Raw genomic sequence first — 15,382 nt, 5'->3', positions numbered from 1 at the left:
TTAGGAATACAGAAAGATATCTGCCATACACATATCTGACAAAGGATATTAATCCAGAATATCTAAGAAACCTGTAAGTCAATAAAAGAACTGAAAAGAAATAAACAACCTGCCAATGCAAGTTTTTAACAGGAAAAATATATCAACCTCAGAGAAGATCCTATTGCCAACAGGCATATGTAAAGATGTTCAGTTTAATTACTAGGGAAATGCAAATTAAAATCACAATGAAATACTACTATATCCCCAGAAGAATAGGCAGAAATTTTGAAAGCTGAGCATGCCCTTTGTGGACAAGGACATGGGAAAGTCGCATATACTGCTAGAGGGAGGAAAATGTGTCAGGTTGAACATTATGTATAATACTGAACACATACATAACCTACTTAGCTACACCCCCAAAAGAAATGTATACATCCAAAAATGTTCATAGCGTTGTTGTTGTTTAATCACTAAGTTGTGTCCGACTCTTTGCGACCCCATGGACTGTAGCCCACCAGGCTCCTCTGCCCATGGGATTCTCCTGGCAAGAATACTGGCGTGGGTTGCCATTTCCTTCTCCAGTTCACAGCACAGTAGTCTTATCTCTAACAGCCCCAAACTGGAAACAACCCAAATGTCTACCACCAGTATAATAAATACATAAATCGTGGTATAGCCATGCAGTGGGATATTACACAGCAAAAAAATACTATACTGTTAACAACACAGATGAATCTCACAAACATGACACTGAAAAAAATAAGCTATGACAGAAGACTCTGGCGGACGATTCCAACAAGCAGGCACAACAAATCTAGGCTGACAGGACGCAGAACAGCGGTTCCCTTTGGAGTTGTTTAACCTAGTTAACTAGAAGGGCTTTAACCCCTATGAGAGAGGCTTCTGAGGCTCTGGGAAACCCTGCAAAGCATTCACAGTGCAAAATCCCATCAAGGCTCCACAACCATAGTTTGTGCACTTGCAGATACATAGTTATATTTATTTTAAAATTTTACCTCAGCAACAAATAAATGTATAAAATGTCATACAAAAAAAAAAATTCAGTTAAAAAAACTAATTTACCCCCCCAAAATCTACTCATTCTGTCAGCTCAGTTCAACGTTCAATGGTGGGAATATCTCCACTGGCCTTCACACTCTCCTGTTCCCTTGCTCTGACTCCTCTGCTCGCTGGTCTCCTGCTATAGCCCCTGGGAGTGGACCTGAACCGAAGCTCAGCACACAGCTGCTCGTGCTTCACAGCCTCTGCCCCAGGGGGCAGGTCCACAGGCCTGGCTTTCACCAGTGGATCAGTAACACTTGTCCTTCTGCCCATTCCATGAACATGAGTTTCTTCTCTTTCTCTTCACCCATCAACTATGGCTGTGGTTTCCTAACTGATTTAGCTTCTAGTATCTTCCACCTTCCATACATATGTCAAACTCAACATGAGCAACTAAACTGCTCTTTTGAACACATCATCCACCTGCTGGTAAAAATTAATCCCCGAATAGAGATAACATTTATTTCCTAAAGCTGCATTCCAGTCCATCACTATCTGCTTTCTAACTACATCTCTAGTCTTATCTCTTATTAGCCACTTAACTGCTGCTGCTGCTAAGTCGCTTCAGTCGTGTCCGACTCTGTGCGACCCCATAGACGGCAGCCCACCAGGCTTCCCCGTCCCTGGGATTCTCCAGGCAAGAATACTGGAGTGGGTTGCCATTTCCTTCTCCAATACATGAAAGTGAAGTCACTCAGTTGTGTCCAACTCCTAGCAACCCCACGGACTGCAGCCTACCAGGCTCCTCTGTCCATGGGATTTTCCACACAAGAGTACTGGAGTGGATTGCCATTGTCTTCTCCGAGCCACTTAGCTACTCTACTTAAAAATCATCTACAGGGGGAGGGGAGAAAAAAAATCATCTATAAAGAAAATATTTTTTTGCCAAACCCACAGTCCAGATTCCTATTCCAAGGAGTTTCCTCAGTATTCCCGTAGCCTGGAATACCCTTTCCTCTGCCCTACACCTGCCTGCTCTCTATTCAAGACCTATACCTCACCTCAACCACCTCAGTACATGTGTATCACCTATAATACTGAAATCTGCTATTACCCACTTGGTACTTAATCTTTACCACTGGGTTACATGTTTTATGTAAATAACTAAAACCCTTACAGAAAAGAACAATGGTTTTATTTTACATCTCTTAGATGTATTAAAACAAATGCTTAATAAATAGAATTAGTAGTATGGTGCTAATGATCAACCAGTAATCTGAACAGAGTCTGAAAGTTAAATATAGCCTCTACCTAGCTTTAAGCTAAAAGAGTCTTTTTTTAAATTTTAACAGTATTTTGGCTTATTTACCCATACTTAACAAATACTGGAATAAGCTGAACATATGTAAAAGGACTACCATTAGGAAGGTCACGAAGTTCTGAAAAGAGCAGTCCTTGAAAAAGGAGACTGTCTACAGAGCACATGCCACATGGGAAAGAAGTGCTGACCTGATTATGAGTATGAGCATGTGGACTCTAACTAAACAGCCTATGGAGTCAGTGTTGGCAGGCAAAATGTCTTTTTTCACTCCATCACAAAAATACCTAAAGCAACACTGGTCAGAAGGTAACCACTTGCATTAGTAAGTTAACAGATGAGTAAATGGCATAACGCTGGTACTAAATTTACAGAACTTTATTAATTTGATGCTATCAATTCATGCATGGTGTCCAATACAGGTTTGTTCTTCCCAATAGATAACTGGACATATAATGCTGCTGGTACTGCATGCAATCGACTTTTTAAAGTTGATGCATGGAACAACTTTTTAAAATTATTCTTAGGAGCTTAAAACTAGAACTCTCATTTTCTTAGAATATTATACACAGGAGGTTTTACTGGATTTGTGGGTTTCTTAACAAACTTCATATGAATGTTTTTAAATGTAAATGGCAACCATCTCTACATGAGCAAACAAAATAGTAAGATGCTTAGGACTAATTTTATAATTTTCTATTAAACTAAAATATAGACTATTTTAATTAATAATTATATGTTATATACTTAGAAAGAGAAATTGATGACTTCTATCTTTGCTTTAGAAAAAAACCTCAGTCCTATTTTCATGTCTTTGTATCCAAATGCCTTTTTGTCACATTTAAAAAGTAAATAATACACCTTTAGAGTAGCCATTAAAGCAGAATTTTAAAATAACTCCAATTACATTCTTCATTCTCTCATCTTCAGTTACTATACTGCTGTCTGAATACCCATTGACTATGCAACAGGCCTGCATGAAGGAAAATACAAGAACAGCACATGCAGAGGACAAGAACACAAGGAACCAAGTCAGGGCCATACCTGGGTTATTATTAACATTGCTCTTGGGTGGCTTCTGAACTGGTTTGGGGAGCGTGGATTCCGTCAAAGCTTTGTTAGCGACGGCTTGCTGGGCCTTCTTTATACTGCTCCCTTCGGATTCCCATGTCTGCTCCCCAAGACTCAGTTGCACTGAGAACATCTTGGAAAAACATAAAGAGACCAGGAAAACATTGAAATTTTTCAGGAAATAAAATGTGCTGTCTGAGAGAAAAACAGACACACCACAGAATCAAAATGTTAGAGCTAGGGTTGAGTTTATAGGTCATTTGTAACAAAAATCTTATTCTCTCTAGTGAAAGAATGTTAAGAGGTCGAATTCTGTTCTATCCAGAGGCTTAAAGGCAGCTCTAAGTGTACATTTTTGGTAGACTATATCAAGAAGAAAGAGCTTCCCTAAATGGAATCATATTGTTAATGCCATTCAAATAGTCCTCAAAAAAAGTAGAATAAGAACAAAGAATAAGAGAAATTGTAAGAGAATCCAAAAGAACCTGTCTCTATAACTGTAACAAAAACTAATTACTTAAACTTTATACTTAACACAATTTAGTCAATGAGTCGGGAAATCCTATTAAATATCCTGTCACCAAGAAACTCTCAATCCTCCACAATCAACCTTTACCCAGTCACCAAATCCAATCAGTTTTAACTTCATAAATATTTCTCAAATCTCCTTCCTCTCTTTGCCAGGAACTCTGCTGCACTGGCTACAGTCTTTCATCATCTTAGCTTGGATGTAATAATCTCCCATCTGATTGCTGCTAATGCTATCTTTCTAAAACTCAAATCCCATTGCATCACCCAGAACACCACCAGCTTGAAAACCTTCAACTGCCCCCAGTGCTGCAAGCCACAAAGGAGTGACCTGTCCATCTTCACTTCACACACACCCCTCCCCTTGCACATCCTAACACTCCATCTACACCGTATTTCCACATGGGCTCAAACACCTCTAAAATTTAGGATCAAGTTACAGTATACACACACAATCTGCTGTTTTCCTCTCTAGATAGCCCACTGCTCTGTAGGAATACAAGGTAAGAACCTCAAAATGCTTATTAATTATTTAGAAATAAATGTGAATTTACAGGAAAGAGAGCAGGTAGAAGATACCTTTAAAAACCAAGTGTTTAGAATTAGCATCATCAATAATCATACAAATGAACATCACACGCCTCCCGACAGGATCCAATGAGAAATATGTAGCATTCTTGGCCAAAAATGCTTACTGTGAATCTAATCATAGGAAACAATCAGACAGATCTGTATTATGGTGTATTCTCTAAGAAACTGACTGAAACTCTTCAAAATGTCCATGTTATGAAAGAAGAAAGACAGAAGAATGCAAAGGGGCTGTCCTAGATGAAAGGATGCTAAAGAGATATAGAAGGTCACAATAAGCTATCAATAAGCTATTGATCAGACTTGTACTAGAAAGAAAAAAAGTACAAAGCGTATTTAGAGAACAACCAGGGGAAACCAGGGAAATTTGACTATAGACTATATAATAAATAATGTCTTCAGTTATAATTTTCAATTAATTGAGTGATGATAGTATTATGGCTATGAAGAAGAATGTCTTTGGTCTCACAAGACAGATATACAAGTATTAAGGATAAAAATGTCATGATAGTCGGAATTTATTTTCAAACTGTTCAAGGAAAGAGTATATATATTTCTATACAGAAGGAGCAAAGAAAGAGATAAATGTAGCAATGTACTGAATAAATTAATGACTAGTAAATATGAAAGATTCATTATTATACTGCTCTTTCAATTTTTCTCACAGATTTTCAATTTTTCTCATAGATTTTCAATTTTTCAAAATATACAGCTGAAAATATTTACAATCATTTGAAATTCAAAATATATACAAATCTTTTAAAAGTGAGTAATTTTTCTTTTGATTCAGTGTAAAATTTTTATCTAAAACATATTTTAAATACATTTGCCCAATTTTAAAATGATTTCTCAGTGACTAGGTCTTTTGGTTTTCAAATTATATAGTATGTAACAGAGAACTCTGCCACAAAGGATATATTCTCTCTCCCATTTCTTCCAAATCAGCTCATCCTCCAGAATGTTTCATCCATTTTTCTTTCATTAATTCAGGTTCAAAACCTCAATAGCTCCTTTGTTTATCCTTGTCTTCTTAAGATTTATTTCGCAACACTTCAAAACTGTTCCCTGACGTTTCTTTTGTCACCACCTTAGTCTAAGGCCCTATAAACTCAGGTTTCCTGCCTCCTAACCTTCCAGATGTCACCACTTTTCCAGTTCACAAGCCAAACACCTTTGAATGGTCCTCCTTGTCTGCTCCATTTCTCTCTACATTCTCCCCTGCATCCAACTGATTCAATTTCAAAAACACTTCTCAGATCTGGCCTTTATCTGTATTCTCAGTTAAGAGTATCAATGTATCTCTCTCCTAAATTACTACAAGACCACCCTAACACCATTTCTTTCACATAAGACTTTCCCATCAAACTGTCCCTCTTGGGAATTCCCTGGCCATCCAGTGGTTAGGACTTGGTGCTTTCACTGCCAGGGCCTGGGTGCAGTCCCTGGTTGGGAAACTAAGATCCAGAAAGCCATGCCATCATCAACATGAACATGCTATAAAATGCAAATGTATCCAAGTCAATTCTCTGCTTTCTGAGACCTCTTAAGAATTCCACTATGCTGCACCTAAAAGCAATGCAACATTATACATGAACTACATCTCAAAAGAAAAACAAACCAAAAAAAAAACCTGGAGAGGAAAAAAAGTCCCACTATAATAAACATTTAGTAGCAATTTTGAGTAGGAGTCCTGGGACATACTGCTTATGAGCTTAAGTCACAGATCCACCATTTACTATGTGTCACAGTAAGGAAGTTATTTACTCTTTCCATTTGTCTTCTTACTTCTTTAGTGAAATCAGGGTAATAACCACAGAATGGTTATGAAAGTTAAAATGGTGTAAATACCCCCATTTTAAATGTAGAGACTGTCAAACTGGATAAGAAAACAAAATCCAACTACATGCTTCCTACAGGCAATGCACTTCAACTATAAAGATACATGGTTTAAAAGCAATGGGATAGAAAAAATATATCATAACATAAATTAATGAAAAGTCAGAATGGTTATAATAATATTAAGCAAAGTAGATTTCAGAGCAAAGACTACTACCGATAATAACAAAGGTCACTTCATAATGACAAAGGCGCCAACTAATCAAGAAGAGGACTAAAGATTCTAAACACTTGGGCAATGCAGTTCATATATACAAGGGAATATTACTCAGCCATAAAAAGGAATGAAACAGTGTCATTTGCAGAGACATGGATACACCTAGAGATGGTCATACAGAATGAAGTAAGTCAGAGAGAGAGAAACAAATACTGTATAATATCACTAATATGTGGAATCTAAAACAATGGTACCAATGAACTTATCTGCAAAGCAGAAATAGAGACAAAGATGTAGAGAACAAACTTACGGATACCAAGGGGGAAAGGGAGAATGGAATGAACTGGGAGACTGGAACTGACATATATACACCACTAGGTATAAAACAGGTAACTAATGAGAACCTACGGTACAGCACAGGGAGCTCTACTCAATGCTTGTGGTGACTAAATGGGAAGTCTACATAAAGAGGGGACATATGTGTAGTTGATTCACTTTGCTGTACAGCAGATATTAACAGAACATTGCAAAGAATTATACTCCAATAAAAAATTAATTAAAAAAAAAAACACTCGGGCAACTAACAACACGGCTTCAAGATACATGAAGCAAAAATGAACAGAATTCCAAAGAGAAATAAAGAATCCACAATTAAAGTCAAAGACTCAATATCCCCTTCTCAATAATTGATATAACAATGACAGCAGACAATCAGGTGGAACAGAACAGAGCTGAACAACACTATCAACCAGTATAAACTGACTGCAATGTCTTTAAAACACTCTACCCAAAAGGGGCAAATATACATTTGTCCTCAACTTCTCACAAAATATTTACCAAGACAGACAATATTCTGGACTATAAAATAACTCACAACAAATTCTAAGGATTCAAGTGATGTAAAGTATATTCTCTGACCACAATGGAATTAAATTAGAAACTAATAACAGAAAGATCTCTAGAAATCTCCAAATATTTAGAAAATAAATAACACATTCCTAAATAAATAACACATTTCTAAATAACCCATGGAGAAAAGAAGAAATCAAAGAGGAAAACAGAAAGTATTTTAATCTGAATGCAAATGAAAATACTGTATCTCAAAAGATGATGCTATTAAAAATACTAAAGGGAAATTTCCAGCACTACATACCTACACCACAAAAGAAGTGAAGTCTCAAGTTAACTTCAGTTTTAATCTGAAGAAACTAGAAAAAGAGTAAATCGAAGCTGAGGTAAACAAGGAAAAAAGTAATAAAGGTAAAAGCAAACATAAGAAAATAAAAAATAGGAAAAAAATGGAGAAAAACCCAAAAAACCAAAAGCTGGTACTTTGCAAAGATCAATAAAATTTGTAAACCTCTATGAGAAAAAAGAGAGAAGACACAAATTACCAGCATCAGGAATGAGAGAGGACATCACTGCAGATTCTCACAATATTAAAAAGACAACAGGGGAATATTTAACTTTATGCCAATAAACTCAACAGCCTAAGTTTTTAAAGGCCACTGTTATGAAAGCTCATTCAAGAAGAAACAGGCAACGTGAATAGCCTTATATTAATACATGTTAAAGGAACTGAATCTGTAGTTTAAAACTTTCCTACAAAGAAAATTCCAGGCCCAGATGATTTGGATATAAAGTCTACCAAACGTTTAAGGAAGAAATAATGCCAATTTATAAAAACTCTTCCCAAAACCTGAATCAGAAGGAACACCTCTTGATTTACGTTATGAAGTTTGCATAACTTTGACAATGAAACCACAATAAGATACTACCAGGGAAAACAAAACAAAACTACACACCACACAAAACATAAAAGTCCTTATCAAAATTCCATTAACAAATGGAATCCACCAATACAGAAATCAGATAATACTTTATAACCAAGCATTTCACTCCACAAAGACAAGGACTGATTGTACATCTGAGAGTCAAACAATGTAATTCACAATAATAAGAGATTAAGAACAGCAAGGTCATATGACCATCAGAATCAATGTAGAAGAACCATAAGACAAAAACCAATATTAATTCATGTTAAAACTCTCAGCAAAAAAAATAAAAGTAGTGAAGAATTTCCTCAATCTAATTAAAGACATCTATAGAAAAAGCTACATTTAACATCACAATTAATGAGGGAAAACTGAATGACTAAGTCACGAACAAGTTAGAGATGTCTGTGCTGATCACTTTTATTCAACATTGCACTGCAAGTTCTAGCCAATGCAATTGAGCAAGAGAAATAAATAAAAGGCAATCAGGTTGGGAAATAAGATTTAAAACTGTCACAAATAGCTTGTGGGACACACAGCAGGATCTTAAAAAAAAAAAAAGTCTACTAGAACTAATAAGTGAGTTTAGCAAGACTGCAAGATGCTGGATCAATATACAAAAATCAGTGTATTTTTGAAGCAGATTCACAGAAAGAACAGACTAGTGGTTCTGGGGTAGGGGTAAGAGAGGGGAAATGCAGGGATGGGGGAATGGAAGGTACAAACTACTGATCATACAACAGACTTAACGCTGTGCTGTACAAATGGGGAATAGAGCCAACATTGTGTAATAACTATGAATGGAAAGTAACCTTTAAAAAATATATAAAAGGGCTTCCCTGGTAGCTCAGTGGTTAAAAATCCACCTACCAATATAGGAGGCATGGGTCTGATCTCTGGTCCAGCAAGATTCCACATGCCGTGCAACAACTAAGCCCGTGCACCACAACTATTAAGCCTGTGCTCTAGAGCCTGGGAATCCCAACTACTGAGCCCCGCGCCCTAGAGCCAGTGCTCCGCAAGCAGCAGCAGCCACGAAATGAGAAGCCCGTGACCACAACCAGAGACGAGGCCCCACTAACTGCAACTAAAGAAAAGCCTGCACAGCAACGAAGGCCTAGCATACCCAAAAATAAATATATTAATTTTTAATTACATAAAAAATTTATAAAAAGAATTTTTAATGTATCATAAAAATAATCTGATATATTTCACTCTCTTCTACATTCTTTGGCGCTGTATGGATTCCCTATATTAGAAAGGCAGTTATTTTTAGCACTATTTGACAGTATAAATTAAAGTTAACCTGCTATGGAAAAACTAGGAATCTTCAGATTTCTCTATTTGTACTTTTATTCTTCACACTCTCATGTGTGCATACTTATACAGAAATGCTATACATATTTCAATGATTTAAAATTTATAAAAGAAAATATACAGAACAAAAAAATCACTGTATTTTTATATATTAGCAATGCTTAATAAGAAAAATTATAAATTGAAATTTTTAAAAACCATATCACTTACAATGGCTTCAAAAACATGAAATATTTAGAAATAAACCTAAAGATGAGAAATACCTGTCCACTGAAAACTACAAAATATTGAGAGAAATTAAAGAATGTCTAAGTAAACAAGAGATACTTTGTTCATAGGTTGGAAGACTCAATTTTTCTAACATGTTACTCTTCCCAAAATTGAGCTATTTATTCACAGCAGTTCTATTCAAAATCCCAACAAGGTGCTTTATAGAATGGACTAGTGGACTTTAAAATCTGTATGAAAATGCAAAGTGTATTGAATAGCCAAAACGACTCTGAAAATGAAGAACAAAAGTAGAAGGCTGGTACTACCAGATTATAAAGCTATAGTAATCAAAATAGTTGTCCTTCCCAGGTAGCTCAGTGGTAAAGAATCCACCTGCCAATAAGGGGACATGGGTTCGATCCCTGGACAGGAAGGTCCTCTGTAGAAGGTAATGGCAACCCACTCTAGTACTCTTGCCTGGGAAATCCCATGGATAGAGAAGCCTGGCAGGGTACAGTCCCTGGGGTCACAAAGAGTCACACACGACTTAGTGAGTAAAACAACAATCAAAACAGCATAGTATTTGCCTAAAAACAGAAAAAGAGAGACCAACAGAACAGAACAGAGACCAGAAATAAAGATATATATAGACAGCTGATTTTGGACAAAGGTGCAAAGGCAATGAAGTAGGAAAAGGACAATCTCTTCAACAACTGAACATCTGTAACCAAAAAACAGAAATAAAAAATAAATTTTGTTACATATCTCATATCATCTATAAAAATTAACTCAAGGTGGCAATTAGATCTAATTAAAAGACCCAAATGTAAAACCTACATAACATCTAGAAGAGAGCACAGAAGAAAAATCTTATGACCTCTAATAGGGCAAAGATTTCTTAGGTATGATACCAAAAACGAAATCTATAAGAGAACAAATGGATAAACTGGAGTTCATCAAAATTAACAATTCCTGCTCTTCAAAAGACACTGTAAAAAAAGAAAGAAAAAGATAAGCCATGAAGAGGGGGAAATAATTGTCAGGCACGTATCTAATAAAGGATTTGAATCCAGAATATACAAAGAGGCAAAACGGCAGAGCAGAAAGCTCCAAAAAGGAACAGTGTCTGTCATATTATACTCAACAGATATTTTACCAAGGATTTTTAAATCCTGTATACAACTATTAATAACATACAATGAGACAATTATCCAGGCATCTCCATTATCAACATACTTGCTAAGAATTTACAAACTATCATCCTATTATACTATACTAGAACAGGTACAATAGTTCTCAAATTACAGGTGAGATTCTAAGTTGTTTGAGGCCACACAAGCCAGATAACGTAAGGCAAAGATCAAGCCTGGTAAATCTAGCAAGAATTAAAAGAAGAAAAATACTTCACTTCAAGGCCACTGGGTAGAACTGCCTCCCTCAGCAATATTTATTCCAGAGTAAACTTTCTTCAAGTGTCACTATGACAGCAGCTTTCTTAACACTCAGCCATGCATATCTACAACTCATCAAAATAGGGAAATAAAGTAAAAAAAAGAAAATACCACTTTATGTTATTCATGGCTGTCTGCATTATAATAGCCTTCTTTTGAGATTTGAGAAAATCTAAACAAGTCATAAGAAAATAAAGAACTAGATTTAGGTACCTAAGAGATACAATACAGCAATGTCATAATAACTCACATAAATATAAGGAATAACAAATAACAAAAATAAAAGGGGACAAGGCAAACATTAAAATAGTTTTTATTTACTAGTCACACATTGAAAGTTCTGCAAGTTGTTCACATTCTGTAAGACTCAATGAGGAAAGAAGAAAGCATGTAAATATAGATCAATACTTCCCATCAAGAAGTATGTATGAGAAGACAGTTCTATACCACCTTGAAGATATTAATCTCTGTCCTGTGTTTCTCAACTCTGGATGCACATCAGGGTCATCTGAGAGCTTTAAAAAAAGTCCTGGTATCTGGGCCTCATCCAAGACCAATTAAATCAGAATTTCTGGGAGTAAGACTCAGGCTTAAGTATTTTTTAAAGCTCCAATGAATAACCAAGGTTGGGAACCACTACTGTTAAACATGTGTGTGTGTACATAAACACATCTTTACATACCTATGGAAGTTGCCATATAACCGGCTAATGTCCCAAGAAAATTAATGAGTTGGAGCTAGGTTTAAATTTTTCATGCCAGAGATAATCATTTATTTCACTCAAATATATTTTATGTCTCACTTAAAACCACTAGCATACATGCATAAATGCAAATGACTTTACTTTCCACAAAAAAGACTCAGACTTAGCCAACTATTATTAACATTAAAATTAATTATGACTTAAGACCAACCTAGACAGCATATTAAAAAGTAAAGACATTACTTTGCCAACAAAGGTCCGTCTAGTCAAGGCTATGGTTTTTCCAATGATCATGTATGGATGTGAGAGTCGGACTATAAAGAAAGCTGAGCACCGAAGAATTGATGCTTTTGAACTGTGGCGTTGGAGAAGACTCGTGAGAGTCCCTTGGACTGCAAGGAGATCCAACCAGTCCATCCTAAAGGAGATCACTCCTGGGTGTTCACTGGAAGGACTGATGTTGAAGCTGAAACTCCAATACTTTGGCCACCTGATGTGAAGAGCTGACTCATTTGAAAAGACCCTGATGCTGGGAAAGATCGGGGGCAGAAGGAGAAGGGGACAACAGAGGATGAGATGGTTGGACGGCATCACCAACTCAATGGACATGGGTTTGGGTGGACTCCAGGAGTTGGTGATGGACAGGGAGGCCTGGTGTGCTGCAGTTCATGGGGTCACAAAGAGTCGGACACGACCGAGCGACTGAACTGAACTGAACTAAGACTTGTAAGTACTACCTTTCATTCAAGAATATGCTACTTATTCTTGTTCTCACTCTTTTTAAGACGAGCAACAGGCTAAATGGTGTGGTGTATGATCAAAGACCCAGAGCAGTAGGTGGAGGTTGCCAAAGGAATCTCCACATTTCCTTAAAACCCAAAGGAATCTAGGACTGTCTACAAAGAAGAATGTGGGCCAAATTAGAAGCAGAATCCGGTCCATTAGAAGCAGAATTTGATGACACAGAAGAAAGTTACGGGAGGAGAGGGGAGACAAAGCTGGAGGAATGACCTTGACTAGGCAAAGAGGGGTTGGGACTTGGTAAAGAAATAGAAACAACTACTCATTGTCCTCTACAAGTCGTTCATCCATACCTCAGAAGGGACGGCAGAGTGGGGATTTGGGTTGGGATTTTGCTAAGCGTGTTCTAATCAAGAATGGAAGAGAGTTAAGGGTACATACCAAGTGTATGGAATTAAAGCTGAAAAAGGAAATGAAGACTGAGGTAACTGAGAAATAGTAAAAAGGTGGTAGAATCAATGGACTTGTGTTGTGGAAAGACTACTGAAGGCAGACTACTAGACCGAATGAACTGGGTGTCAGAGACAAATGAATGCTTGCGATTCTAATTCTGGAGGGTCTTGCAGTTACTGGTAATGGTAAAATCAAGACTTTGATCATAGGAATGAGTGGGTGAAGGAGAATGGAAGACAAGATAATTGGAGAAATGTAAGACACTAAAATGTCAGCACGCTGAAATAACCATCATTTAGGCAGTATCACCAAAAATTAAGAATGAATATTGTAGAGACTGAAAGTGAGCCATGAGAAATGTGATGGAATCACTCAGAGGTCAGCAAATGTCTAGTGTGATGTCACATGGGCGGTGAGTCTATTAACATGAAATTCAAACCCGGAGGTCTATCTCAAGGAAGAATTCCTGGAATTGGCAATGAGAATAAAAAAACAGGAGACATACTACAGGAATTATGAATTGTAGTAGGATAAAGTATTTATTGCTCTAAGGAAATGGTCTCACACAGCACAGTAGCACAGGACAGCAACAACTACAACTAAGAAGGTCAAGGCCTGCCAGAGGCCCAGTGGAGGCAGCAGAGAAGTTTCACAAAGGTCTGGAAGATGTGAGATGTGTGTTCAAATCTGACAGATGTGAAAAACCATGAGACACTGTAAGAAATTCAAACACTTCAACAAGATTAAGGGTAGAAAGAAAGAGTGTGTAATAGATATGAATTAACAGGTATGGAAGAGAAAGGCTACTACCTTTGTCTCTGAACAAAAGATATTCTGAACAAATTAAAGTGCTGCCCAGAAATCCTTCACAGAAGTCTCCAATATGGAACAAAATGGACAGATTTCAGTTTCATCTCATTTCCCTTACTTTGAAGGAGATGCTAGAAGACAATTAAATAATCCAATAACCTGTACTGTATGAAGATTAACCAACTTTTAGAGAATCAATTGCTTCCACATTGCATACAAAAATGTATAATCATTATCATAATCTCCAATATCCAAGATTAAAAATGTACCAAGGATATGTGTGCACAAGTGGTATTTTTAAAAACAGGATGACAGAGCTCAAGCATAAACGCTTTAGTCATAATTTCTTTGCAATGTATACACAAGCAAACATGTATGCATGAGGCAATATAAAAATATAAATCAATTTTACATTTAAAAGAACAATATCATAAATGAATACACAGCTAACAACAAAACTGGCACATACAACTTTTATAAATGGTGAATCTCGGAATTAAACATCCTATTGGAAAAGGCGTCTAAGTAACTGTTGCTGTTTTTACTCTGCATCCATTTTTAGGTTATCAGTTACTATGTCATGGGAAAAGCACCATACCTGGAGGTCACAGAATACATGGACAAGTGCTGGCGCTGGCACTCATGAACTACTAAGCAAGTTACTTAGCTTTTCTGTGCCTGAGTTTCTTAATTTACAAAATGGAAATCAAAAATTCGTATCTCATGTGGTTGCATTAAGATTTTTGTGAAGTACTATATCAGAATGAACTCTGCAAACCATAATGAGCTATACAGTTACAGACTTTAAAATACTTTTAAAAGAGAACTAAGAGACCCTTTAGGCCATCCAGTACCCCCTCCCCCCAAAATAAAGCACAGTTAAAACCTGAGATGATAAATCTCACAGATTTGATAAGCATGGCTCACCACCTCTCTTCGGAACCTTACCTTCGAATGAGCAGGCCCTCTTTCTTTCAGAAGTTTATACTGGGGTTGGACTCTATTGAAACGGGCTAACTCATTTACCAGACACATTGGAGTTTTCTCTTTGGGGTTTGCCATTTTATCTTGGAGAGAAGCTGTAAATAAAAAGGCTGTAAAGTTTTTGTGAAGAATGACTTTACAAAATGGAAGAAAAACTAGTTTTGACTTTTTCAGGTTGAAATCAGATTGTATATTTGGACTAAATTATTTTCATGAATTTTAGATAAAAGTTTCAAATCATCTAAATTTCAAATCATCAAACCATTTGATCATCATTCAAATCATCTAAATTTCCATTACATGCAATAGAAATATGTATCACATTTTAAACAAATTAAGGTAACTTTTTTCCTGAGTACCTAAATTGCTCTCTATACATAAACATGAATAACAGCA

At 36.5% G+C, this 15,382-nt stretch overlaps 1 protein-coding gene across 50 annotated transcripts in view; it reads right to left on the bottom strand.

Moving 5' to 3' along the window:
* Window positions 1-15,382, bottom strand: part of STAU2 (staufen double-stranded RNA binding protein 2) — a 303,762-nt gene that overhangs the window by 259,953 nt on the left and 28,427 nt on the right. For 25 of the 50 annotated variants that reach the window (XM_086336533.1, XM_086336500.1, XM_086336519.1 and 22 more), the window contains 2 exons: window positions 14,951-15,081; window positions 3,347-3,506 (listed from right to left, as the gene is read on the bottom strand). In XM_086336533.1, the coding sequence (XP_086192659.1) occupies window positions 3,347-3,506; window positions 14,951-15,064 (274 nt within the window). In that variant the 5' untranslated portion in view covers window positions 15,065-15,081. Of the gene's footprint in view, window positions 1-3,346; window positions 3,507-14,950; window positions 15,097-15,382 lie in introns of all 50 variants that reach the window. The other 25 variants (XM_086336528.1, XM_086336515.1, XM_086336526.1 and 22 more) reach the window with 2 other exon arrangements.

The sequence above is a fragment of the Bos grunniens genome, chromosome 14, assembly GCF_055505025.1.
Source record: "Bos grunniens cultivar Pamir isolate PY7600 chromosome 14, Bosgru_T2T1.0, whole genome shotgun sequence".
Lineage (NCBI taxonomy): Eukaryota > Metazoa > Chordata > Mammalia > Artiodactyla > Bovidae > Bos > Bos grunniens.
This window is presented reverse-complemented; position numbering and strand designations above follow the sequence as displayed.